At 49.2% G+C, this 26,556-nt stretch overlaps 1 protein-coding gene across 1 annotated transcript; it reads left to right on the top strand.

Moving 5' to 3' along the window:
* Positions 1–2,566: 2,566 nt before the first annotated feature.
* LOC144143310 (uncharacterized) lies at positions 2,567–6,148 on the top strand. The gene is made up of 2 exons (XM_077675080.1): positions 2,567–2,997; positions 5,979–6,148. Exons 1-2 carry the CDS (start codon positions 2,778–2,780, stop codon positions 6,146–6,148), a joined length of 390 nt encoding a protein of 129 aa, XP_077531206.1. The 5' UTR covers positions 2,567–2,777.
* Positions 6,149–26,556: the final 20,408 nt, after the last annotated feature.

The raw sequence follows: 26,556 nt of genomic DNA, 5'->3' as shown, positions 1-26,556 counted from the left end.
TCGCGTTCGTATTCGCTCTCGCGTAACTTTTCGCGGACGGTAACAACTCGGTCTGCATCGACGGCCCTGTGAAGCGCCAGTTCGCTAAGGCTTTCAGCAGTGCCTGTCTTGAACAGGACCGCGGCGTACGTGTCACTGGCTTGTCAATATTGAAGAAACGTATCACGAAGCCTTGTTGTAGCCGGCCCGCTGTCAGCTACATTAGCCCGTGGAAACGTAGTTAAAGCATTTCCCACATTGCTCGATGACGCGTCGACTGTACGACAGTGCTGGTCGCGGCTAGTCTAGTAATTTGCTTGAGCCTTGGGGGACAGGCTAGTGGCTCGTCGCGGTCTAGAGCTAGCTCCCCGTGGCTCGTCGTCTGTGGCGGAACTCGTTTTTTCAGACTTACTGATCAGCTTGTGTGGATCCATTAGGGCTTGCCGCCTCTTTCGCAGAGTACCCTCCGTTCAATGAAAAATCACTTGCGTTGGATGCGAAGCTTACTAGTAGGTATCAAGGTCAGCCTATCTTGCCGTTGCTTGCCCTTGCTTCATGGTGGCCGTTGAACGTCGGGCTGTCCTTGCAGAAGGTGCTGTCATGGGCGAGCCGTCGAAGGAAGGCTTCCCATGGTGACGTAATCCTTTGCGTTGGCGGACCTGACGGTAACGGCCGAAGCGGTAGACTTCACTTTTTTACTATTCTGGCGTCACGGTACGCCGTTCGATAAGGCCGACGCGTCCGCTATTCATAAAGATGACGGGTAAACATTGGAAGTCTTAAGAACTGGCAGCGAGAGCTGGCAGCGGCAGACTGCTGGTCGTGGCGTCTCTGGACCCAGGCGCGGCACGGTTCTGCGAAACGCAACTCAACACCTCGCTGGGGTTGCAGGACAGCGGGAGAAGCGGGCCGAATTCCTTATCCGGCCGTCCTGGTTCGGAGAGGGAAGGAGAAGCGCGCACAGACAAGCACCAGAACGAACACACAACACACTTGTCCCACCATACGGGGAACACCGGCTGACTCGCAGTTCAGAGTTGGTGGCCCGTCGCTGCGCGTCGATGAATGCGGGCAGAACACTTATATAGAAGAAAACCACCCGTATTTTGAGCCACATGGTGCTGAAAACGGAGTTTACGGTGCCAAGGAGCGTGTTTCACCCTTTCTATGCGTGAAAAATTTTAAAGTGTAGTTTTATTCTGTCATCTGGGGTGGTGATTATCACGCTTTGCCGTTTCCTAACTAAATCTTTCGTCTTTTTTTAATGTTAACCAGTATCCTGTCTAGTTATAGTATGTGTCCTGTCTTTATCCGATGGTACGCTCATGTATTGTCGCTCTACATCTCTATAAGTTGCCACCAAGGCATTTGGTGTACATTCATACTTTTTTGCACGTTTCTTGTTTAACATTTTTGTGTCTTGAATGCGGTATGTGATATATCAATTGTAGTGTTCGTGGTCTTGTTGTGCAACTTGTAACAAGGGGACTCGGATCCTCTCAAATAACATGCCGTCGTTTATTCCGGGCCTACCACCACCTTTGCGATAAAAAAGATAACTTAATCGGAAAAAACTGAACGTCAAAGCAGGAGATTGTGTGTGATAGCATGCTCCGGATGGGCAGTAATTGAACGCAGCGGTTCGGGTTTGCACAAAAATCAAGAGAAACTGCTGTATTGCAAACGTCGTTTTGCATACGCAGAGAGCAGTGGCCAGTGAGATTAGGTGCAAAAAGCACCGAGCAGTTGAACGAAACTGAGTGACCTGGAGAGCGTTTATACCCGAGCGAAAGCAGCTGTTGCCGTCACCAGAACGTATAGGTGTGCTGATAAAGCTGTCGACCGCTGCGGACTTAACTGAACAACACCGCGATGTGTGGGCTGGAAATATCAAATGGCCGTTTCCAAACCGAGTTTGCATACAAAGCAGGTTTTGATGTCTCAGTAGATCCGAGGCGTACAAAAGCAATGTGAAAGTCGTTGCGGTGGAATGAAGAACGATGTGTGGATCGGGCAGTGCCAACAGCGGATGCCGCGCATTTTCACGGGTCTGAAGACGCCCACAAGACAGCGCGGTGGCTTCAACGAGATGAGCGTATTCAGGAGCTCTTCCTAGAACTCCGTCAAAACGGTCCTCTACGAACGGTTGCTCGGATCAGTGTTTTCTGCGTGCGTTCTTTTCAGCACTGTTTCTATTTTCTCGCATTCGGAGGCGGAATGGAGTTGCACTCTTCGATTCTTCCTTCCAATTTCTTTTTGCAGAGGGATGTTTCATAGATTATTTCCTTGTGTACAGTGACCTGAAAGAAAACAACTGGCTCGTCTCTGTATCCCGCCGTGCTTTCTCAAACAAGGCCAGGGCAACACGCTAGTTACCCACCACGTCGAGCATGCTGGGGCTGCGAAAACCCTTATTCTAGGCAGGCATTTACCGATGAGGTAGTTTTTCTGTTCTTTTTCAGATCACTGTCGTAACATTTGAAAGCCGTTATCGGCGCATCGCGAATGCTGTGAACTGCTCAGACAGAAGCTGGTTTTCGAACGTTGCTCATGTTTGCAATTTTGAGGAGGTTGTCCTCTAAAGGCCGTACTACATGGAGCGATTTCGCCTGCGAATTCGCTGATGCGGCGCCGCTCGTGCGGCAAAACCACCTTTTTTCGTTGCTGCGGCAAAGTGCCAAACATTTGAAGCGGTCGAGCGAACGCCGCTCGTGCGGCGTAGAGGGGCCGGACCTGCGGCCAATAGGAGCACAGCTCGGCACCACTTGCACGCTTGGAAACCAGATGGCGTTGCTTGTATGAGCGCAACAAGAGCGCGGGCACACCAAAACAAATGCACGTGCGTCCACGACACGATGTTGACGATGTCCCGCGCCGTGTTCAACGAGTGTTTAATCGCCGAGGTGGAACGGAGGCCGCGTCTATGGAACACGCGGCTGCAAGATTACCGGAATGCTGCGCTGCGAGACAGCCTGTGGATGGAAGTGGCCGCCAGTTTGCAAGGATTGGAGCCAGGCGGTAAGTGCGCTTGCATGCACGTTTTGCATGCACGTTTCCAGCACTAACTATTGCGTTGCGCACATGGTTCAGTTTAAACTTTGGAAAGGTCACGCCCTGAATAAAGCAAAAGGCGGAATTCACGAGAATTTACATGTGCCAAGAAAGCGGTCGCCGTCACGTCAGCTTTTGGCGGCAACGTTTTATTGGCGTCTGGTTCCTCGCTATGTCCCGTAATAAAGCGATGACATTCAATGCAATCGGTGTCTGCGCTATACGCAATACATAGCAGAGAAATTGCCCGCTGTTCGTGTACTTTTAAGCTTAAGCAGAAGTACTAGAAAACAAGCGCAAAGCAGCCGATGCGGCGGTCTCGTGCGACCTCGGCAGCAACATGTTTTCGTGGTTAACGGCGCATTGCCCTTTTTGGACATCAGAACCATTCTCGATTTGTAATTTTAACGCGATTTTTTTGCGGTAACGTTGCGCCGTCGCACGTTTGTGTTCACTGCTAAATAATTTGCGGCTTCTGTTCTCAATCACCTGTTTTTTTTTCTTTTACTACATTGACAGCAGATAAGGTGTTCCAACGGTGGCGCAATTTGCGCGACACCTATAGGAAGAAGCGACGGGAGAAAAAAGCTGCAGGCAAGAGCGGCTCTCAAAGCGACCCCCAAAAGACGAAAAAACAATGGCCATATTTTACTTTGTTGGACTTTCTGAAGGACACAATGGAAGAACGCTTGTACGTATATTTTTCAGATTATAATGTGAAATCGGTGAGCAATGTCCCTGTAGGGGCTCCAGAATAGCTGGTTAATGACGTGTAGTAGTAAATGAAGTGGTGCATCTGACAGGAGCAGTGAAAAAAAAATTTACAGGCCCATCCAACTGTTCAAAATTAGCATTGTGCCAGAAAGAAATATACATAGTTTGCAGATGCTGTTTTATTAAAGTATATACTAGAGAGGTCATAAAGACAAAATGCAAGTTTGGTTCATTCGAAGGATTTCCTCTTTAGAATGACGCTGATACCACTTTTATCACCAACTTTACTCAAGTAGGCTGTGTAATGAGGCAAGTAGAGAATAGCCATACGATTCACTAGTAAATTTTCTGCCCCTAGATTATGTTGTATTTTGGGCACCTCGTTGCAATAATATAACACAAATTAAACAGATTGTAAGCTTGCAGAACGAGCTACTAATACTTAATTTTAGTGCACATTTTTTATAGCAGTAGGATTGGTGCGGTAAGCAATAGCAATGACAAGCACGTAAACGTAGAAATTGCACGCACAATACCGGGTGCATCTGCACAGTCGTCGGGCACATGGGCTTGTCTGATATAACACTAGCCAACTGACATAAGTGACATCGCCAGTTACGTGATGCTGTTTCGGCGCATACTCTAACGTTCACAAACGACTGCTGTCAACTGTACTAACAGTAAGCCAGGTGCAATATAGGTAAAAAACAGAGCTAGTGCGATCAGCCATTCATGAGCAGTATCGTCAAGCCATCTATGAAGGCAATTGGTAAACAATTCATTCACTCAGTCACCTTTATTTGTACGTGCTTGCCAACAGCCTGTGCCTTAGCCATTGGTGCACAAAAAAGAGAAAAAAGGAAAAATTAAATTTAAAATCAAAAAGACAGAAAATGCAAGTTCTAATACATACGCCACCATAGCATAGCAAGAACCAATTAAATGCAGACAGATGATTCTAAAAATATCAGCATCATTAGACCTCACATTATACAAATTATACATTGCACGAGAACTAACATTTTCACCTGCAAACACCATTCATTCTTGAAATGACTTATAAAGTACTTGCACTTGAAGTGTTGACATCAAAATGTTGCAGTCAATCACATGAAGTAAGCAGTCGTGCATCTTCAACTTTCACAATCTGGGTTGCATTCAAGTTGTTCCATACAACAGACCCTGGAATAACTAAGGATACAAACAGAAGTATAAAGCATGATAGATTATAAAGAGGGCACGTGATGTGGGACAACGCTCCTACCTGACTGTAAGCCTTATTAACAAATTAACAACCAAGTCAACATGTGCATGAAAGCGTAGCGCAGAATCAACGAAAATATCTGACACTATGGCTGAGTCATCTCGTGTGACTTTTCAAAATAGCTTTATGTCACCTGCAGGCAGAAGAGAGTGACTATTACTAACAAAAAGGGAAAGGTGATTAATAAAAACATTAAGCAAAAGTTGCCCCACGGTAAATCATTGTGGGACACCTTTCTTGGACCTGAAGAGTTTAGGCAGTATCCCACCTACCAGTACAAAGTTTAGTCGACTATGTAGATAGTCATGAATGAACACACAAACTGGCTGCAAACATCATGCCATAGCACTTCAAGGCTTACAAAAGACAGCCGTAATCAACATACTAATTTTCATGTTAGGTACGCTCCCTGACGTCACGACACACAATTTAGCAGGAGCATTAAGAACACTAGAACACCACAACTACAACACCAAATCTTTCAACAAACTTGTATTTTGCCTTCATGGCCCCTGCAAGGGGAGAGTAACACACATTCTTGCACGCAGGACTGCCAGCAACCTCAGTGACAGTGAAGAGGAGGACCAGCCAATGCACAGCCCCGAGGAGCACACCAGCACTGACACTGCCAGCCCGTCTGAAATAATGGCAAGCACTGCGCTGTTTCACCCTGCCGGTCCGCCTGAAAGCACTCTGGTCTTTGGCACTGCCAGCCTGGCTGAAGACTTGACGAGCACTCCACAGTGCAGCACTTCCAGCTCGCCAGTCCTTAGCACTGTCTCTCGGCGCTTGGAAGAGGATGCGGCCGCCAGCTCGGCACCTGAAGTAGCACTTGAAAGGCCTCCCATGAAAAGGCCTCTGGACACCCCTGCCCGGTCAAAGACAACTAAAAGAAGGGCAATAGAAAAAATAGATGCAGAATTAGAGGACATAGACCGGCGGATGAGTTCCCACAGGCCTATGAGTGCAGCAGCGCACTTTGGATTGACACTGGAGCCATACATTGCAGCAACACCACCCGAAATGCTACACCATCTGCAAATAGAGCTCCTCCACATTGCATCAAGCTACAGTCGGGGGATCTACCCCAACAGCTTAATGCTGACAACGTTCCCTCGAGTGGACATGCATGATGAATAATGTTGTACCCCACCACATTAAGCTGACAATATTGCCGACAATGGGCATGCACAATGTATTATTAAATGTTCATTAAATGTTTTGCTGTGGCAACTGGCTTTTCTGCTCACCTCAGGGCCTAAGTCCAGCACGTTGCCTCTGCCATGGCACTGCGCCCTCATTGGCAAAGTAGGCACGGTACTTGTCGCGCACGTTGGCCGCGGCTTTCGCATGGTTCCGGCTGCAGCGGTGCTCAAGGTCCAGGTAGGCATTTGGCTGCACCCTTTGGCGCCAGTGGCCTTCAACGATGTTGCCAGACCTGTCAACACTGTCCGCGTAGTTCTGTGGAATGTACAGAACATCGTTCCGCAGGAAGTTGTGGAGTACACATGCCGCCAGAGTCACTGCCATCACGTTTTCTGGGAGCAGGTCTATCGTGCGGCGAAACACCCTCCACCTTGCAGCCAAGATGCCAAAGGCATTTTCCACGCAGCGCCTGCAGTGGAACAGAAGTACTCAAGTTAGAAATTGTAGACCATGCAGCAATACTGCTGTGCCGTCTAATGGTACTGTTCAAACAATGACCAGCGAACACGACAAAAACACTGTGCGCCTCGGGTAAAGTGCTTATTCAAATTTCATTGTATGTCCGTGTGCGGAAGATGGGTATAAATTTTCTTTAACATGGAGCCAACAGAGCCGTATGGTAGCAGGCAGTCTTGGGCAGTAACTAGTTACTAGTAACGCGTTACCGGTAACTAGTTACTTTTTTCAGTAATTTGTAACTGTAACTAGTTACTTTTAAGTTAGAGGAACTTGTAACTGTAACATTGTTACTTTTTTGTGGAGTAACTGTAAGGATAAATATCGTTACAGTTACTTTATTTCTATAAAAATTATCCAACAGCAACACTCATTAATGACCGATGTACAGTTTGCGCGTTTCACTTTTTCGGCCTTTCTTCCGCAGAAAGTTCATCTACTTCATCTATGCCAGCTCACTCCCTTTGCATGGGTGAAAAAGATCTGGTCTAGAAATGTTTAGGCGTGCACGTGTGCGTGGTGTCCCACGCGGTCCACTAAGGGCTCGAAGTTTCTAAGTCTAAGCTGCAGTATTTCAGCCATCAGCGCGACATCGCTCTCACCCATACGCTGCGACACGCGCCTAAGCGCACGTGGATGCATGTTGACGGGCCAGAACCTATAGTCCGACGCGCGGCTGCACCATTTTCGCCACATCTGGGGCGCACTAAAAGTGTTTGACACAAAGGTGAACAGGAAAACAAACGCCGCACAACGCTCTGAAACCTTTGCACTTTCGCGGAAGCCTGGAAAACTCCGGTCAGGGCGTCTCTTTCTCATTAGCAACGTGCAGCCCCGCTTGCCGGGTCATAAAACGCCGCGGGGAGTCTCTCGGCGGCCTCGCGCTCGTCTAGCCATAAGCGCACTCTAGAGTGTTCGATTCACAAGTCGCAGTTACTTGCGACCATTGTGCGAGACCGATGGCTGTATTTGGGACCACGCGTTTGGGACCCCTGGTCTAGAGGCTTCATCGAGCTGTCAACAGTGCTCGAACGAGGTCGAGGAAGTAATAAATTTCACGCCCCTCCACACACACGACGACTCCAACAATGGTGGCCCCCGGCTGCCCTCACACCAGCCAGCATCTTGGCCCGAAGGCGTCTGACCACACTGCCACTGCACGAAGAAATGTTCTTGGAAAGCCTCGCGACTTCGTTTCGAAGCCTGTGGTCGAAACGAAAACAGTAGCTGTATCTGCTCCTGAATGTTGGGTGCAAGGAATACTTGGGCGAGCTTCGTTCGGCCTACGCCTCAAAGCAAACGAAGGGAGGGGTTCGTGCGATCGGCGACGTGATTGCTGTGGAAGGCTGGGATTGTGAGAGCAGTGTTTTCCCGTCAAAACGGCAAAATCCGCCTTTGAGAGGACATGGGGGGGGGGACAGTAAAGCGTTCACTTCAGTTTCTATTCCCTTTGGAAATATCTTGTCTCATTCCGGGGTTGGGGGTGGCTGGGGGTTGGGGCGGGAGAACGACTCCGAGGGCCCACGGACAAACACCGCTTCGTCAATGGCTCAAATTGGTCCCCATCTCCGACCGCAAGTACGGAACAAAAAGTTAACGAAGCACTTTTTTTGGGGGGGGTATCTTTCAAAACACCTCGACAATCGATGTACTCCCACGCCCGTTTCCTGCCACCTCCGCCCCCTTTTTTCCATTCTCTCTCACTATGCGGGGCGGTCAAGCGACGGCATTGTAGGCGAAAATAAATTAGGTTGACATTGAAAGATTGTTTCGGCTGTGTCATCCTCCAGCTCTGTATAGTGTAAGTTCGGCCTCTCTGATTCCAACTTTGAAAAACAACTAATTCTATGCTACAATGATGTGTGCAAATAAATTTCTTACAGCAAGAGTGCAGCAACAAAAAAATAAAATTCCTCATGATGGATAGAAAACTTCCGTAATGAAAAAAAATGAGGCGTACGCAACGATTGTTGGTTAGGGCATGAGTGTGCATCATTTTAGGTTCCCCTCGTGTAGGATTTACTACGTGTAATTTTTACTGCCTGCATGCCTTCGTGCGTTTCGATTAAATAAGCCAATTTTTTAGCTATTTATACAGTAACGGAAAAGTAACGACATTACTTTTTTCCAGTAACTGTAACTAGTTACTTTTGGAAAATTCGTAACTGTAACAGAGTTACTTTTTTGGGTTAGGTAACTATAACTGTAACACTTACTTTTTTTCGGTAACGTGCCCATGACTGGTAGCAGGCAAAGAGGATAAGAATATGCAGTGCTCATTTCGCTAGTGGTAGCTGATCGAGGGATCAGCTTTCCAGCGACTAGTGCGCATAGTAAACACCTTTCTCACACAGAATCTCGTTGATCTCGATTAAACTTGCTAAGACAGTCTTCTCAAAATATAAGCACATTTTTTCTGAAGTAAGCATGTGCTGGTTTTCAGTGCAGGGGCACAAGAACGAACAAGCCTGCATAGGCGGTCCCTTTTTAGCCTTTTTTTGCTGACAGATGGCCTCTTGCTTCAAGCAGTTGCACCAACATTTGAAGGTAAACAACGCTGAAGTTAAATAAAAATGATTAAAACCTAAATTGAAGTGGTGAGAGACCTTGTTTACAGGGTTTACATTTGCTTGACTGATGCAGCCACCTTTTACAGTGAAGTTCTGTGCATCAACGCATTGCTCAGACATGTAAAAGACGTGCTTGCTCTTGCGATGTTTTATTGCCTTTCTCTGATTTGCACTCATAAAAAATTCGTAACGAAGTTCAGCTCGCCGGATAATTATATTGTTCGCCACAGAGGATGCCTGTCTAGTAGGTGGCAAAGGCGCACTTATTCTGCCATGGGATGATGACGCTCTGTGCCCTCAGTAGCTGTTACACACTCCCTATAGCACCCCTGAGAAAATATTTTACCTTGCTCGGCTTAGGCGATAATTGAAGATGCGGCGGTCATCCTCTAAATATCGCCCTGGGTATGGCCTCAGGAAATCCGGCCTTAACTGGAAGGCCTCATCCCCAACGAAGACATAGGGTGCCACTGTCGTGGATTCAGGTAGCTGGCTGGGTGGTGGCAGATTCAAGGAGCCCTTGCTGAGCCGGCGCCCCATCTTCGACAGCTTGAAGGTGCCCCCATCACTTTGGTGCCCGTACGCACCCACATCCACTCCGACAAATCGCAGTGAGCTGTCCACAATGGCCATCAGCACAACTGAATATGTGCCCTGTAATGATGCATAAAATGGAAACTTTCAAAAACTGAAGATGCTGCACAAATGTAAATTACACCTTATAAAGTGTATTAAACAGTATTGCCTACCTTGTAGTTGTAATAAAGGCTTCCGGAGTGGGAAGGAGCCTCGATCTGGATGTGTTTTCCGTCCACAGCTCCCAAGCAGTTGGGAAAGTTCCACAAATGTTTAAACTGCTCCGCAACCTGACGCCAGGCCTCACTGTTCTTGGGGAACTGTGAAAATAGCAGTTTTCAAACTAAGTTTTCATGCACTCACGTGTGGCAGTTAAGAAAAAGTGCACATGTGGCAAATGTTAAACCTGGAAAATGGGCAGAGTAGCTTTAGATGAGTTTCACAACGTAGCCTGGCAGTCTTTGGCCTTCTGCCCAAAGCACGCATACATTAAATTTGAGCACATTTGTTATTTTAACGTGCAACGGCATAGTCACTGCATAAAGACATAAAATTCATGAGAGAGAGAGAGAGAGATTTTTATTTCTCCAGCAGAGGCTGATGTGTGGGCCTGACTCCGTGGAAGGCATCCCTAGTCTGGGATGCCTTGACTTAGTTAACGGCAATAGGTTTGCTGCGTATACAACGAACCAAAGCGGCCTTTGTAATGCTACTAGCACAGCTGGACCTCAGCTGGTCAACGAACAAGTATTCTCCTAATTGCTGAATGTGCTACCTTATGCATGACATAATTAAATAAAATGGTAAGCTTACCTTCATGCACCTTGGCTGCAGCTCTTCAAACAACACCCGGGTTGTGGCATGCACGATGTTCGGCACAGTGGACACTCCTATCTTAAAGTTCAGTGCAATGTCTTGCATCGCGTCTCCTGTTGCAAGGTACCTGGAAAACCGAACAATAAATTTTCCCACAATTTGCTTTTGTTTGCTATTGAAGGATAGCAAGATCAAGTAATCTAAGTTACAGAGGGCACTTATTGTGGCACGCAGCCCATGCAAGCTCGTTAAGCAGCCGTGCCTGAGGTCAGTATTTGTGGCACATAACTACTCAGCACAAGAGAGAGCAGGACAGAATAACATAGGGATGGAACAGTGCAAGCGCCACAGACATGGATAAAATAAATCAGGAAACGAGAAAGACATAGCATTTCAAGATTTACCATTGTTACGTAGTGACTAAGCCTCTTATCATACTCTCAAAACGTGTCCATTCAAACGAGCCTTTTTCCGCAACAGGCTGGCTGGAGCTTTACTAACGCATTTGCTACTAGTATTGGCAAAGCAAGCAGCCTCTGAAACTTCCCGGCATGTCTGTTCCTTAGACGTGCTCAGTATTTTTATTTCCTCAGCGATGTGTAAACGTTTTTCTCCAAGTACATTTTTTTAAGTTACTCCTTGTATACGAGGTATTCACTGAAGCTCTGCTCCGAGATGGCGCCACCCGTCTCACCGCACATCCTCCATGTCGTTGGTCGCCGACTCTCCTGTCGGTCGGTGGGTCGCCCCGTGGTACAGCCCTCTGCTGCCGCATTGCCAGCGACAGCTCGATTGCGACGTGCGGTATCGATAATATTTTGCATTCAGAATTAGGGATTGTGATTACTGATAATTTCAGGTGTTATTACATCAGATTGGTGTTGCACGTGGGTGTTATATCGTTTTGTGCTGTGATTACGCCACTGCTTGCGGCGTCGTGTCACTGCACAACCATGGTGAACTGCTGTGCTCGGATGCAGCAACCATTCTAAAAAGAAGCCGGGGGATGAAACAGCTGCCTCGGTAGGATTTTTTGCCTTACCCAGGGTTGTGAAGAACCAATGAAAGCGGACGGAAGAAGTCATCGCTCGAAGGAGGGCAGAAAGGATTGCGGCGTATCAATCACAAGGACGTGAACCTGAGCGCAACACATTACAAAGTGTGCGGGAACACTTCGTTACAGGCAAGTGCATTGTGTTTCCCGCACACTTTGTAATGTGTTGCGCTCGGGTTCACGTCCTTGCGATTGATATGCCGCAACCATTCTGCCCTCCTTCGAGCGGTGACTCCTTCCGTCCGCTTTCATTGGTTCTTCACAACCCGGGGTAAGGCAAAAAATCCTACCGAGGCAGCTGTTTCATCCCCCGGCTTCTTTTTAGAATGGTTGCTGCATCCGAACACAGCAGTTCACCATGGTTGTATGGCAACACGACGCCGCAAGCAGTGGCGTAATCATGGCACAAAACGATATTGCCGCGAACCATGCATTGTGTTCAGATGTCACGAAGCCACAGACAACGCAGTTGTCTTCGTGGAAAACACGTTTATTGGAGCGAACTTGTGCTCCCCTAACAACGCAAAGAATACAGAGGTGGCGAAGCAGCAGTCAACAAAGTGACGTACGCATGCGAGCTAGGGTGAGTCGAATACCCCGGCGTCTGCTCTGCAGGCTTTTTATGTCTCGGCGCGCGTGGTTCTCGAACCTTTGATTCACATCTAGAACATTGTAGATCCAAGATTATACTGGGCTGTTCACGTTAGATCGGAATGCTGTCCCTATCAGATTGATTGATTGATTGTGGGGGTTTAACGCGCCGACGCAACGCAGGCGATGAGGCGCGCCGTAGTGGAGGGCTCCGGATTAATTTTGACCACCTGGGGATCTTTAACCTGCGCCGAAATCTCGTACACACGGGCGTTTTTGCTTTTCGCCTCCATCAGAAAAGCGGCCGCCGCGGCCGGGAATCGAACCCGCGACCTCGTGCTCAGCAGCGCAACGCCTTAGCCACTGAGCCACCGCGGCGGGTTGTCCCTATCAGAACAGATAACACATGCGGCACAGAAAGAAAGAATGGAACACGTGCTTCCCTTGGCACAGAGATAACACAGACCGGCGCAGCCGACCGGTAAAAGCAAAACACAAATAAACACAATGCATGGTTCGCGGCATTCTCTGGCCATCTCGGTAGGTGGAGCTTGCGCCTGCAAGAATTCGACGTTACAGTAGTCTATAAATCCGGGAGGAAACACTCCGATGCCGACTGCCTGTCCCATGCCCCCGTGGACCCGCCACCACAAGACTCTGATGAAGACAGCGCGTTCTTCAGAATCGTAACGGAGAGCGACCTAGCCGCCCAGCAGCGTGCCGACCCCGAGTTACGCGTCATAATCGACTACCTCGAGGGATGCAACGTCGCCGTTCCTAGGACCTTCAAACACAACTTATCAGCATTCAGCCTAAAAAACTCTATCCTCGTGAAGAAAAATTTCAGCCCCGGAACCAGAACGAATTACTTTCTTGTCATACCCGCAGACCTTCGTGACGAAATTTTGGAAGCGTGCCACGACGACCCGTCTTCCGGGCATCTCGGCACAGCCCGCGGTATCGGAAAAATCAAGGCGAGGTACTACTGGCCCCGCCTTACCTCTGACGTCACCCACTACGTCCGGAGCTGCCGTGACTGCCAGCGACGAAAGACACCACCGACGAGACCCGCCGGACCTCTGCAGCCGATCGCCGTCCCATCAAGGCCCTTCCAACAGATTGGAATGGACCTTCTGGGCCCGTTCCCTACGTCACGATCCGAGAACAAGTGGATTGTCGTAGCAACAGACTACATGACGTGCTACGCAGAGACCGCCGCTCTTCCAAGGGGGACGGCACAAGAAGTCGCCAAGTTTTTCATAAGACAAGTTGTGCTGCAACATGGAGCCCCTAAAGTCCTCATGAAGAACTGCGGGACGGCCTTTACGGCGGAGCTCATGCAAGGAACCTTACGCTACGGCAACTAGGATCACCGAAGAACGACGGCGTACCACCCCCAAACGAACGGACTAACGGAACGTTTGAATAAGACGATTGTGGATATGCTGTCCATGTACGTCGACGTTGAACATAAGACATGGGACGAAGTGCTCCCGTATGTCACGTTTTCGTACAACACGGCTATCCAAGAAACCACGCAGATGACACCGTTCGAGCTCGTCTTTGGAAGACAGCCGACTACAATGCTTGACGGCATGCTGCCGCAAGTAGAAGACGAAGACCTGAACGCCGACATCCAAGGATGCCTTCAGCGTGCGGAGGAGGCCCGCCAGCTCACTCGAGTTCGTATAACGGACCAGCAGCTGGTGGATGCCGGCTGTTACAACCTCCACCGCCGAGCCGCCGAGTACCACCCAGGGGATCGTGTGTGGGGTTGGACTCCCATCTGATGACGCGGACTGAGTGAGAAACTTCTGCTACGGTGTTTCGGACCCTGCAACATTCTACGATGTGTTGGCCAACTTTACTATGAACTGATCCCCGATGGTGACTCCGGCACATCACGACGACACACGCGGCCCGAAGTCGTACCACGTGGTTAGCTCAAAACTTTCTACGGACGATGACGAACATTTTTATTTGTTCAGACTGTCGCTTATGTTAGCATCGGGTCGATGCACTCTTAGAGGGGGGGTAATGCCGCGAACCATGCATTGGGTTTGTTTATTTGTGTTTTGCTTTTACCGCCCGGCTGCACCGGTCTGTGTTATCTCCGTGCCAAGGGAAGCGCGTGTTCCATTCTTTCTCTCTGTGCCGCATGTGTACTCTGTTCTGATAGGGAGAGCAGTCCGATCTAACATGAACAGACCAGAATAATCTTCTTGAATCTGCAATGTTCTAGATGTTAATCGACGGTTCGAGAACCACGCACGCCGAAAGATAAAAAGCCTGCAGAGCTGACGCTGGGGTATTCGACTCGCTGTAGCTCGCATGCGTAAGTCACTTTGTTGACTGCTACTTCGCCGCCTCTGTATTCTTTGAATTGTTAGGGGAGCACAAGTTCGCTCCAATAAATGTGTTTTTTTCGAAGACAACTGCATCGTCTGTGGCTTTATGACAATATAACACCCATGTGCGACACCAACCTGATATAATAACATCTGGAATCATCAGTAATCCCAATCACAGTCTGAATGCAAAACAATATTGATGCCGCACGTCGCAATCGAGCTGTCGCCGGCAATGCGGAAGCAGGGGGGCTGTACGGGGCGACCACACGACCGACAGGAGAGTCGGCGACCAACGACATGGCGGATGAGCGGTGAGACAGGTGGCGCCATCGCGGAGCGGAGCTTCAATGAATACCTCGTAGCAATTTTTGTCATCGTGCCGTGGTTTTCTAATTGCAAATAGTTGTTATCGGCTCACTGTTATGCAGTGGCGCGTAAAGTCTCATGCGCGTAAAATTCTGTGCAGGTATGCGCTTTCTCTGTCGTGTTTTCTTTTGTTCTTTGACGAATGTTATCAATGTGTGTCGAGTTATTTTTTCTGTTCTATTAGTATGTACCCAGTTAACTATTGCGTCCTTGTGAATGTAGACATGTAATCCCACCCTGCCCAAGGCCTGGCTCGCAGGCTGGCAGTATTCAATAAATAAATATACATCTTTCGCTAAAATGTGGGATGAACAAACTGCGGTGGAAGTGATCAGCTAAGTAACCCCATAGCTTGTGCCTGTACTGCTGCTGTGTAGTGCTCCCAGAAAGGACTGTTGGCAATGCTTTTTATTTCTTTCTTTTTTTTGTCAACACAACCTGAATGACTACATTTGTTATGTTCATTCGCTGCAGTTTAGAAATTTTATCAACACGAAACAAATCCCCATGCTCACAATGCTTTTAAGTGAAATGGATTTTGCTGTTGCATGAGGCTTGCTAAACTCATGAAGGCAAGTTCACTCAAAGGTTACCGGTAACATTTGGTAGTGTGTTCACGGCTTCCGCCTCTGATTGGCTAAGCACGTCACCCGGAAATTACTGTGCGGCGATACCAAGAGTTCGCCGCACAGTACTGTTGTTCTGTGCCGTTGGGCAGGATATGTGTATGTTATGAGGTAATATTAATCCGCGAATTTTAGGCCAGGCAGCTTTTATTTCAGAGGCAGAGAATTTGGTGCGAAATTACCTCAGTGTGACTGCGAGCCGCAGCCGCGACGGCAGTGGTGCTCGCACGCCGAACTGCTTGGTCAGCCGGTGCTCCGTGAGGGCGTGCAGCCTCTCGAACGTACGCGGAGCCATCCGGTAATACTTTTGGAATGACTCCGCGTCATTGTGCAGCATGAACAGAGTCTGCAGGGAATGAAGATTGCGTAAATTACCTTGTATCGTTTACCCTGCTCAAACAACTTACCGCCGTGTAGTACTCCGACTCAGTGCGGTGGTTCTCCCAAAGCGGTCTCACCCACCATCGTCGCATCAACAGCCTTTTCTTCTGCAAAAGAAGGTACTTCTTCCTCTCCAGGAGCCAAAGCTCCTCGTCCGTGCAACTGCCGGACATCACGGCACGAGAGAAGTACAGACGAACTAAAAAATGAACTGTCCGAAGATTACCCAGGTGGTGTGCTAGGCACGCACGATGCGCCGATGCGCACGATTGAGAAAAGAAGCTTGCGCAACAAACTCAGGGTTGCTTGCTGCGTTGTCTTCTCTGCTGTGTGCGCGTATATGAATAAAGAATTGGCGATTCTTATATAAAAACGCAAATAAACTTATATTTACCGCAAACCAGGCAGAAACAACTTGCCAAGAAAGTAAAATAAAACCACCCTTGTTAAAATCACAACAACCTTTGCTGGTGGCAAACTTAATTCAGTCTGCAAACAAGGCGCATCTGAAATGCGAAAATCGCGGCGTTCGGCAGGCCCCATGTAGACGACAATTCCAGGCATTGCGAACTTCGCAAGTGCGAATGTTCGTTCGAGCGAATTCGCAGGCGAAATTCGCTCCATGTAGAACGGCCTTAACGTCTTCGCATCTAACCCCCCTTAGGTTAGAGGAGAAGGCGTGGTAGAAAAATCGAAGAACTGACCTTGGTTGTAATCATCAAGAAGAAAGAAGGATTCGGAAAGGAACGTTCAAGTGGCATCGAAGGAGCAGCTGGGAAACAGGTGCTAGCCTAAAAGCACTGCTACACAGAATAGAGAAAACATTAGGCGTACACGTTATTGTTAGATGCCCTAAAAAGAACCCCAGTTATTTAAGAAAGACACGCCTACCGTTATCGTTACCATTAAGCCAAAGGCATGTATTTGTTTGATGCAAAAGGAGAGTATTCACGACGCAGACCATTATTGCACCAAAAGAATTTCTCAAAACAAACTAACACATCCCTTTGTAATATTCCCTTTCTAATTTCAAGGAGAGTGAAATGATGATGATGATAACGATTACTAAAGGTATTCTCTTTATAACGGGGTAAAGACTTGTCGTCTTACGATAAAACCTAACGTATCTATGCTTTATAGTGTTCCTTTATTACTAGCGCTGCTCTAGGGTACGCAACAATGACATTTTTCTTCGAGCACCTAAAAATGACATCTCACACCTTCCCCAAAATGCGTGCGGTAACAATTCTCCGGGAAAAATTGGCGCGAGTGGAATGCAAGACGCACAAAAACCACGCGGTAGACAAGGCAGAAGCACGGTTCGATCAATGTCGCACGATCACCAAACGACTTGCGCCCTGGGGTGACGACATTCAATATATATGCTGTTGCAAAGAACTACCAGAGTAAAACGGCAATAGCTCACCGAACCGACGAACCTGTGACGTCAAAGGGCACAGGTGCATTTAAAGGAGATTGCGCCTAAAGCGTGGCATCAGCTGCTTTTTCTCGCCTGACTAGTTTGTCGCCGCTCCAGCAATTCATAAGCAAATTAAGGCCCAAAAAATCAGTAAAATGACTCGTGTCACGTTCAAAATAGTCTCTATAAGAAACTCTTTGCATCGCGCGGAGGAAGAGCCGATCGCGGTGATGAGGCGCAGTGGCAACCCATCGGGGACTGAAACAAGGATGTCCTTTGAGCAGAATGCTGTTTATGCTTTACATGTCATGGTTAGATAGGAAATTAGAAGAAAATCAATTAGGGTTCAACCTAACGCTTATGTTGCAAGGCGATGGGGTACAACAGTGTATTTCGGCAATGTTATACCCAGACTACATTGTTATTTTAGCTGATACCCAGACCGTTATGCAACGGCTCATCAATATTAGGGGTCATGAAGCCACCGACCTCGGGTTGTATTTTATCACAGAAAAATCGGGAATAATGGTTTTCAATGACGCTAGCGCTGACGGATTGTCAATCCAGCATCTCGAATTACCCAGAGTCAAGGATATAAATATTCAGGAGTGTAGATAAACGAAGGGGATATGTACTTAAGAACTCACGAGGAGCTACTTACGGGTAAGGGAAAACGAAGAGCCGCCTTAATTAGGCATAGAGCTCTGGGGGACTATAACCAATATGAAGTCGTGAGAGAAATGTAGAAAGGAGTAATGGTTGAGGGTATAAGATTTCCCCATGCAGCACCCTGGTTAAACTAAGACGTTCTAGCAGGTCTTGAAGTGAAGCAGAGAGCGGTAGGCCGGTGGGCCTGAGGAGCGCGTTGAAAAATAACGAAGAAGTTTAGGGGGGTAAGGGCTGGGCGTCGTTTAAAGTTCGAGAAGCGCGGAGTAAATTATGTCATGAAAGGATGTTTGAGAGCAATGGATCAACGTAGGTGGGCAGCTAAAGTTTTAGGTACCTGTACTTGAAAACCGGTTAAAATCCGTAGCAAAGGAGCACTAGGCAGCTAACAATGAAATACGGAAAGAACAGTGGAGAACCCAAGACAGCCAACGTGACCAAAAAAGAGGCAAGGCAAGGCCTCGCGGGGGTGTCCAACCGGCCTGCAATGGGTCCCGGCACGCGTGGTTGTTGCCGGGAACGAAGCAGCGGACGCCTTTGCGAAAGCGGCTCAATGCGCCGCCACGGCCATCACCACCGAGGTGACAAGACTTGATGAGGCCCGCCACCTTGTGGCGCGTGAAGTCCTGCACACTACACCGAGACAAGCGGGTCGCAACACAAAATGCACCCGCCTGCACCCCCCGCAAATTGGCCCGTCAAGAGGCCAGCCTGGTGAGCAGGCTACGCACGGGCTTCTCAGTCTCTCAGTAGCCCTGCGTTACGGCACTGCGGAGAATTCGACTCGGGAAACCACTGCCTCACTGCGTGCACTGTCTACAACTTGGAGCGTGAGCGGCTACGACGAGCCTACCAGCACCTGGGGATTCCGTGCAGTACTGAAGAGGACCTGCTCTTCCCCGCTGAAGCCGCATCCTCCTCTCCGAGGCGTTCGGCCATCTCCTCACCTTCCTGGACAAGACCGACCTGGTCGAGCGCCTCTGAGCCAACGTTACCAAAATTCTAGTAACGTTGCTCTGAACGACTCTTCCCTCCTTTCCCCTTCCTTTTTGCGTCTCCCAGAGCTGCTCGGACAGCTTTTTATTTTTATTTTTTATTTTTGACCGCCCATCCGCGCGCGCACCGCCGTGAACACCGGAGCGGAGGTCGTCCTGAGATCGAACACAGTCGGCCCCTGGCGGCGGCGGGACGAACCGCTCGTAGTTTGGATGGCGCTCTCGCGTCGTCTGCTCGTTAACGTTGCCCGGGGCGCAACGATAAAACAAGCAATAAGTGTTTTTGTTTGGCAGTAAGTTAGTAACAAATGGCATAGTTACCTCTGCTTGCGCATCTCCTCTAGAGACGCAATATTCAGCGGCCGTTGCGGATTAATGTGCTGGTTTAATATCCCGACACATCTTCGCCGTGGTGAAACGTGTTATAAACATTGCTTCGACGCATTCCACACTTCTTATTGATGAGTGCAGTCGTCGGCCGTTTCGAAAACGTCAAAGGGTTATTTTTGAAGGTGGCGTGGTGGTTATTTAAAGGATAAAAGTTTGTTACACGAAAAGGGGTTAAAAGCGACAAGACCTGTGCATACTCGTGCATTTGCCACACCCTTGTAAATGTCCTTAGAGAAAAAAGATGCAAAAAAAAAACAATTACGCTGCATACAACCTGTGCGCTATCGCCCATAGATTGCCGGGGACGTATTTTACACCCGCAAGAGCCTGTGTGATCGAGTTCTTCCTGGGCCTTTTCGAAAATAAATACCATTTTTTGGACAGTCGTTACTTATACTGTGTTGCTAACTTTACGTTTTCATAAAAATACGTATCTTTGGATGCGCAAGAGTATTTCGGTGGGATTTAAAGGTAAAATTAAGCAGTTGTGAGTTTGTGCCTGTCCTGGGGCATTTCGTGTGTCATTTTTATATACCCCATTGTCAAATCCCGACATGAACCACCTTGTCTGGAAATGTGCTTCACTCAGCATAACCAAGTGCCCAATGTGGACCTAAGTTTAAAGGAGGAGGAAAAATCGCGTAATAGAAGGCACGTGGTTGCCCACATGTGCGTAGGGTGTGTGCCGTGACTCGCTGGATTTTTATTAGTTTTCCTACAGTGCTCGCTTTCAATACAATTTTTAAAATTGCGAGCCACAATTCCTGGACAATCTCGGGCCAAAAGGGGGAGTTAATCAGTTCTGAAAATACTGGCGTCTACTCGTTGAAGTACTGCATTTTCACCGCTACGAACACTACGGCTAGCGTACTTTAAATTGCAAGTAATACTGATAACGAGCGTTTGGCTTTTTCTCGTTACATTCGTTCTTTTCTCGCTGCACTGAGAACGTTGGCAGACCCACCTCCCTTCCCCCCCCCCTACAAAAAAAGCGATATGCACAGAAAACGTTTATCCGTGCCTCTTTTAACCAATCCTCAAGAATTAAAGGCCAATACAAAAGCGAGGTTCAGTTTACAACACAAAGTATCAACCGGGAACCCGCTGCGCTGTTTCATACCGAAAAATAAAAAAATGGCGGCGTATCTGCTCCTTTCGCTGCAAATGTCGACAAAAGACGATAGACTTTCTCTACATTTGCCAAGTAAATGCCTCCCTTCGCTTTCCCGCTCAGCTCTCATGCTGTTCTTCTTCCGTCGCGCTCCTGTCAAGGTAAACTCGCTAAAGTTTTGCTAGAGTCGATTTAAATTTACCGCGTTCTACTCCTCCAGGCCGAGTGCCTCGATGCCAGCACTGCAGTACGGCGGAGACGCGCGTGAATTGAGGCACCCTACTTAAATGCTCATAGTACCGCGTTTCTCTAGTCAACGTGCATTCCAAGCAGAACGTGGAGCCTATCTAGTGGAACCTTTCGTAACTGTTGCCGCTTGATTTCCTAGAATGCCGCCAGAACCTATAGTGGCACGGGCGGCAGCAGGCGACGGTGGAGTGAATTTTTTTCTGCAGTGAATGTAGTATTTCATTTCGCAAAAATCAAGCATCTATGATTTTTATAAAAGAACGCTGCAAATATCACTTGTGTATTATTTTGTTGTCTTATAATCGCGTAATGTCTTCTTCTTGCTCAACAATGTTGACAGGTATGAACGTTACACCAGACTTAGACTAGAATATTTAGTGATGACTATATAAGACTAATGCGCAGGCCTTGTTTTACTTTGGCCTGGTGGCTGAATCGGGTCATTGACAGACAGACTGACAGGCAAACAGACATACAGACAGAAGAAAATTTCTGAGTTTAAGTAGCCCAAGAAAGACTATCGTCTTTAAAAAAAACTATTTACTACATCTGCAACGGGGCAACTTCATTTGCCATCTTTGTGGTTCGTAAGCGCCATTACGCAAGTATGCGCTTGCTGTTCTAGGCACCTGTTAGATTTTAAAAGGAACGCAAATGGTCAACAGTGCACCCCTAACCGAAAATTTGTTCTCACTGTGAGGTCCCAGAAGCTTGATCTACAAACTGTTAACCTGCTTGTCCCTTTGCAAATCTAGCCGAACGCTATCAATTTAACTCCCAAGTTCACTTCCGAGAAAAGCCATAAATAAGTGACCCGACACCGTGATTCATAAAACCTCCCTACAGAGTCGCTAAAATTTAATTTAACTAGAGCTCCACCCAAAATACCTGTTAAAGCGGCTGCATTTATATCACAGTGCTAGTTAAAATTCAGTATTTTTATGTGGTCTTTTGAATACACAAAAATATTGTAAGCTCTTAGAAAAAAATTTCCAGTGGGCTGGGAATGTCATGTTTTATTTGTATCAAGTGAAAACGAAGTTTTCGGTCCAGTGATTGGTTTGTTGCCTTTCCATTTCCTAGGTAGTTTCGTCGCCCCTCCGAAGTAGACAGCAGAGAACCTCCCTCAGTTGCGTCCATTGTATCTGCAGAGACGCTGGAGGTTCGTGCAGGATGCACGGTGTTGAAGCTTTCGACCTCGCCGTGTGGGGCGAGGCCTTGGGGACTGCCGAACTCGGGGTCCGCGCAGCCCGCCTTGGGGGTGGTGGAGCTGTTGGAAATAGTAGCGAGGGAGAAGAAGTGGCCCTAGAAACATATGAAGGGGGCGTGAGAAGAGGTCCCGCCTTCATTTATTGAGGAGGGCCGTGAGGTTAGCAGAAGGCGAACGGCGGCAGAGAAGGGCGAGCCATGGCGCCGGGGCTGATCCTGCCTGGCAGAGTCGAGCTCGGTGCTGTCGGCTCGTTGTCTCGATTCCAACTGCCGGCCGCGTGACTCATGCCTCGTGGCTCCCGGCTCGCGACAGGGTCTGAGGTCACGTGGTGCGCTTCTCCGGTGGCGCGAGCTCGGCTACCGCGGCTGAGCTGCTACAACTACTCTCCCTACAGTTGGCTCGCGGTATTGAGACGCGAGAAAACGAACAATAAATGAGCAAAAGATTGAGAACAAAACATGTCCTATGTACACTGTACACTATATACAAGTTCATTCCAGTCACAGTCCCAGAGGGTGTGGATTGGCATGCTGTAGACTATTTACAAGTTGTGTCCAGTTATGGTTCGGCCGTTGAAGCTATCCGATGGTTTGCCGTTAGTTCGGGTGGTCTTCCCAGGGTGCTCAGCGGTGGACGAGTCACCGGACGCAGGACTAGTCAAAAAGGGCAAGAAAGCAGGGTCTTCTGGTTGAAAAGGGTGTCGCACAGAAGCACTGACGGGTCTCCGGTAACCGTGGCTGTTTGGGTGCCGGGTGCTTCGTACCACAATACCATGATGCTGCTGCTTTTAGAACACGCTGGTGTGGACATCGGCACATCTTAACGCAAGCTTTCAGTTGAGGACGTTCAGAGTAAAGGGTTGTCATTTGGCCGCCGTGCCTACGGGGTCTGCTCTGTCGTGTTTTCGCGTTGGCACTGATTGCAGCCACCTGCCACAGGTCGTTTGCGATGGTAGCAGATTACCCACTGGTGCGCAGTCTTGGCCATCGTTCTTGGAGACACGATAGTCGTTCCGAAAGGCTTGCTTGGGCAAGTGCCTTGGAGAACAGGTGGCAACTTTGCACGTCCAGTGAAGTTGTCGATCCTTGAGATGTTGGAGTCGGCTTTCTGGGCGTAGGGCATGCTCTCAGTCAGGTCTGCCCCACCAACTACCACTGACTGCTCAGGTAGAACTTCTTGAGTGCATGCCCTGTCCCGTCATCCTTTCCCAATAAAGCGGCGGCTCCCGTTCTGGTCCCGGCTCGATTCTTTCCGCGACTTGATGCCGAAACCCGGAGAAAAGCGGGTTTCGCCGACGCGAAGCACCCTAACGAGCGCCGACCCCACCGACGTTCGAGAAGAAGTTTCCGCCGGTGCATTTGTGTCCTCGTCTGGAGTCGCGCCAAGGGAAGTCAATGGTTGAAGGTCCGAGCGAGCTACGAACCAACGACAACGTGAGCCGTGGGGCTAGCACCATTGAACCCGACGCAGAACCAGCTTGAAGCACAAAGAAATGACCCGAGGGGAACGAGCTTCAAGCACATGAACAAAAGGCAATCACGATCAAGGCATCCCCTTCCTGTCATGTAACGACGCGTGCTTGATCGTAGCCACCACAAACAACGCCTCACGGCTTTTTTAGACTTGCTCCCAACGATCTTTAGGACTTACCAACGCCGAGGAAAACAATGGAGAATCTTCTTTATCAATGACTCCAGGTACGTGAAGAAGTATCGGTGACTATAAAAAGAATTGAGCAGCATCTTTTATATGGACCCCCCTTGCTAGTGCAGCTCGCTAGCTGGAACCAGTCTTTGATAGAAAAAGAGCAAGCTCACAAGGAAATGGACGGCAAAATTGAGACGTCCTTGAAAATTGACAACATTGCCGAGGGAATCGAAGGGGGCGAACAATGAACAAACACCATCGTGACGACAAAATGGAAGTTACGAGGAGTTATTAAGGGTTTGCGAGCGTCTCGAAAAAGCACGATTCGTGAACGAATGACACGAAATCTGAACCATGGAGGACTACCTTCGTTTCCAGATTACGGGTGAAACAGTAAGAGCACGTCTGTCGGCGGTCGGCGGCATTACTGAAGGGCGTAACTGACGAAGCATGCAACGATAATCCCAGCATAAGCTTGATAGGCGCACCGGAACAGGACCTTAAGTGAGAATCGGATGCCGGTAATTTTACAAATAGCGCTCTATTGCCTTCAGCACTTACTGAAACTTTGAACTCGACGACACCAAAAGTGAATTACCCGAATCCGACACAGGAAACAACCGCGTCACCCAAAACAGGCTACCCCACATGGTATCTCCTGTAGTCGTGAACAGAAATGCTTCAACAAATGCTAACGTTAATGATTGTAGGGGGCGTGCGAAAACTAGTACCCAAGATAAATACAGGACGCAACGAAGGCGCAGACAGGGAGAAAACAGGAGAAGTACCAAACACCAAGAAGAAAGACAGAAGAGGGGCATCCTCTGCATTTTCTGGCAAAGAAGAACCGCTATCACAACGTCAGCGAAGAAGGTGCCTAGACAAAAACGGGGAAACATTCCAACCGACGATGTGCAGGCCAGATCCTACACCGCCTCAAGGCTTCTCAACGACTTCAGACGAACTCTTCCCGCGATGAGCTTCTATGCCCTGTTGCGCTGACAGAGCGAGCTTTGTGCCCTCCTTCACGTCGCTCACGAACGGCCGCTAGGTGGCCAGAGGGAACGGCTGTGTATGCTTTCGGCTGTCTGCTTTACCTCTGCGAACGTCGACACCACGCCAAGAGCTGCGACACAACCTACACCGTCGGGATCGCCAACGGAAGCGCTCTTTCTGGTGAAGTGAGACACGGTCAGTACTTCGTGCCCTACAGAGTGAACCTCGTTCGAACTGTGCCGTTTGCATAAGCCTAACGCCGGGAGCTCTTCGGAGCGCCGGCATGGCGCAGCACGGTGCACGTGCATCACCGCCAACTCAACCTGCGGCTGCCGGCGGCATCGACCCCGGCGCTCGTGCTTCCCCGCCAGCTCAGTCGGTGACGGTCGGCGCTCCAGCGTCTCATGCAACGACCAGCGCTCCGGAATCGCTTATCGCGCCCGTTTCTTGCTACGCGATAGAACCAGGCGAGAAGACCCGCAGGACACTGGATGACTACTCAGGCCGAGATGCTTTGCGCGGCCCTCGCGCGCGCTCTCGAAAGCGCCGCAGAAAAGGAAGCCCCAACGACCGAGACACCCTGCTTGATCACCAACGGGAAGAACGCCGCAAAAGCCGAGCAACGCACCATCACGCACGCAGAAGTGCAGGACACTTCATGGAAATAGAAGACACCGACACCGACTCCTCTTTCGCTTCGAGATCACCGCATCACTCCAGGAGCCCCATTGACCGCACCCGCGTCTCGGACTACCAGGCTGAATGGTCGGCAAGAGACCCGTCAGCGCAGGATAATGACAAACGGTTCGGCCTGTGGACTATCCAGGGACCAAAGCGTCGCCCACGATTCGCGAGGAAGGCGAAGCCTGGAGCGCCGATGGAAGAAATTCCTCGCTCTAAGCTTCCAAGCTACCTAATCACCCTTCGACCAACAACGCGTGTTGCGCTGGCGAGCGTTTCACAGCGTCTGCTTCACACTACGGTTACGGCAGCTGCTCCACCGTCAGAGCTTCAGCATCAAGTAGCCATCCGCACGAATAGCGCATCGAATACAGTGACAATCGAGACTTACGACGCCCAGCACGCCAAAGGCCTCTTGCGACTCACGTCCATCCGAATATCGCCGAACCAAACGATTCCGATTACTGCACACCAAACCCCTGGAAAGGGCATGTGTCGTGGTGTCATCTACCGAGTTGACCCGTCGGAGACGGCGGAGTCCCTAAGAAGAGCCCTGTACTCGGAGAGCCACCACGTCATTGCCGCACGGCTGATGGGGAAGCGAGGAGCCTGCCTCATGACGTTCGAGGGAACCAGACCGCCACGGACGATCAGGTACTGCAGTGTACTCACGAAGGTTTCCACGTACGAGGCGCGCAGTCTGGTTTGCCACAATTGTCACGGCCTTGGACACAAGAAAGACATTTGCCCGCACCCTAGCACCTGTGCCAAATGCGGAAGGCAGCACACTGCTGATGTCCAGTGCATGGGTCAGGCACCATACTGCCGAAACTGCAAGCAGTCTGGACACCTAGGCACTGACGCCGAGTGCCCCTCGCGTCGCCGATTTGAAGAACGAAGCAAGGAGCGGACAAAAGATTGCCGCTCGCGTAGTCGCAATCGACGTAGAAGCAGGCGTCGCTCGTCCAGTTGGAACCACGGCAATCGCTTCATGCCACTCTCCGAAACCAGTCCCAGCCGCAGCAGGAGCCGTAGTGTTGGTGCCCCCGCTGCTTCACAATTGGACAGGGCCGCCGCTTCTCCCGGATCGCAAATCGCTAAAGATTCAACCAATAAAAACGTCACGTATGCTACTGCCACCGCGTCAATCATGCCTCCTATCCAACGATCGGCACAACCGTCCTCCACTC

Source organism: Haemaphysalis longicornis, unplaced genomic scaffold (genome assembly GCF_048455015.1).
Source record: "Haemaphysalis longicornis isolate Haplotype H1 unplaced genomic scaffold, Haemaphysalis longicornis Haplotype H1 scaffold_6, whole genome shotgun sequence".
NCBI classification, from domain to species: domain Eukaryota; kingdom Metazoa; phylum Arthropoda; class Arachnida; order Ixodida; family Ixodidae; genus Haemaphysalis; species Haemaphysalis longicornis.
The sequence above is the reverse complement of the archived record's forward strand: the minus strand, read 5'-3'. Positions and strand labels throughout refer to the sequence as shown.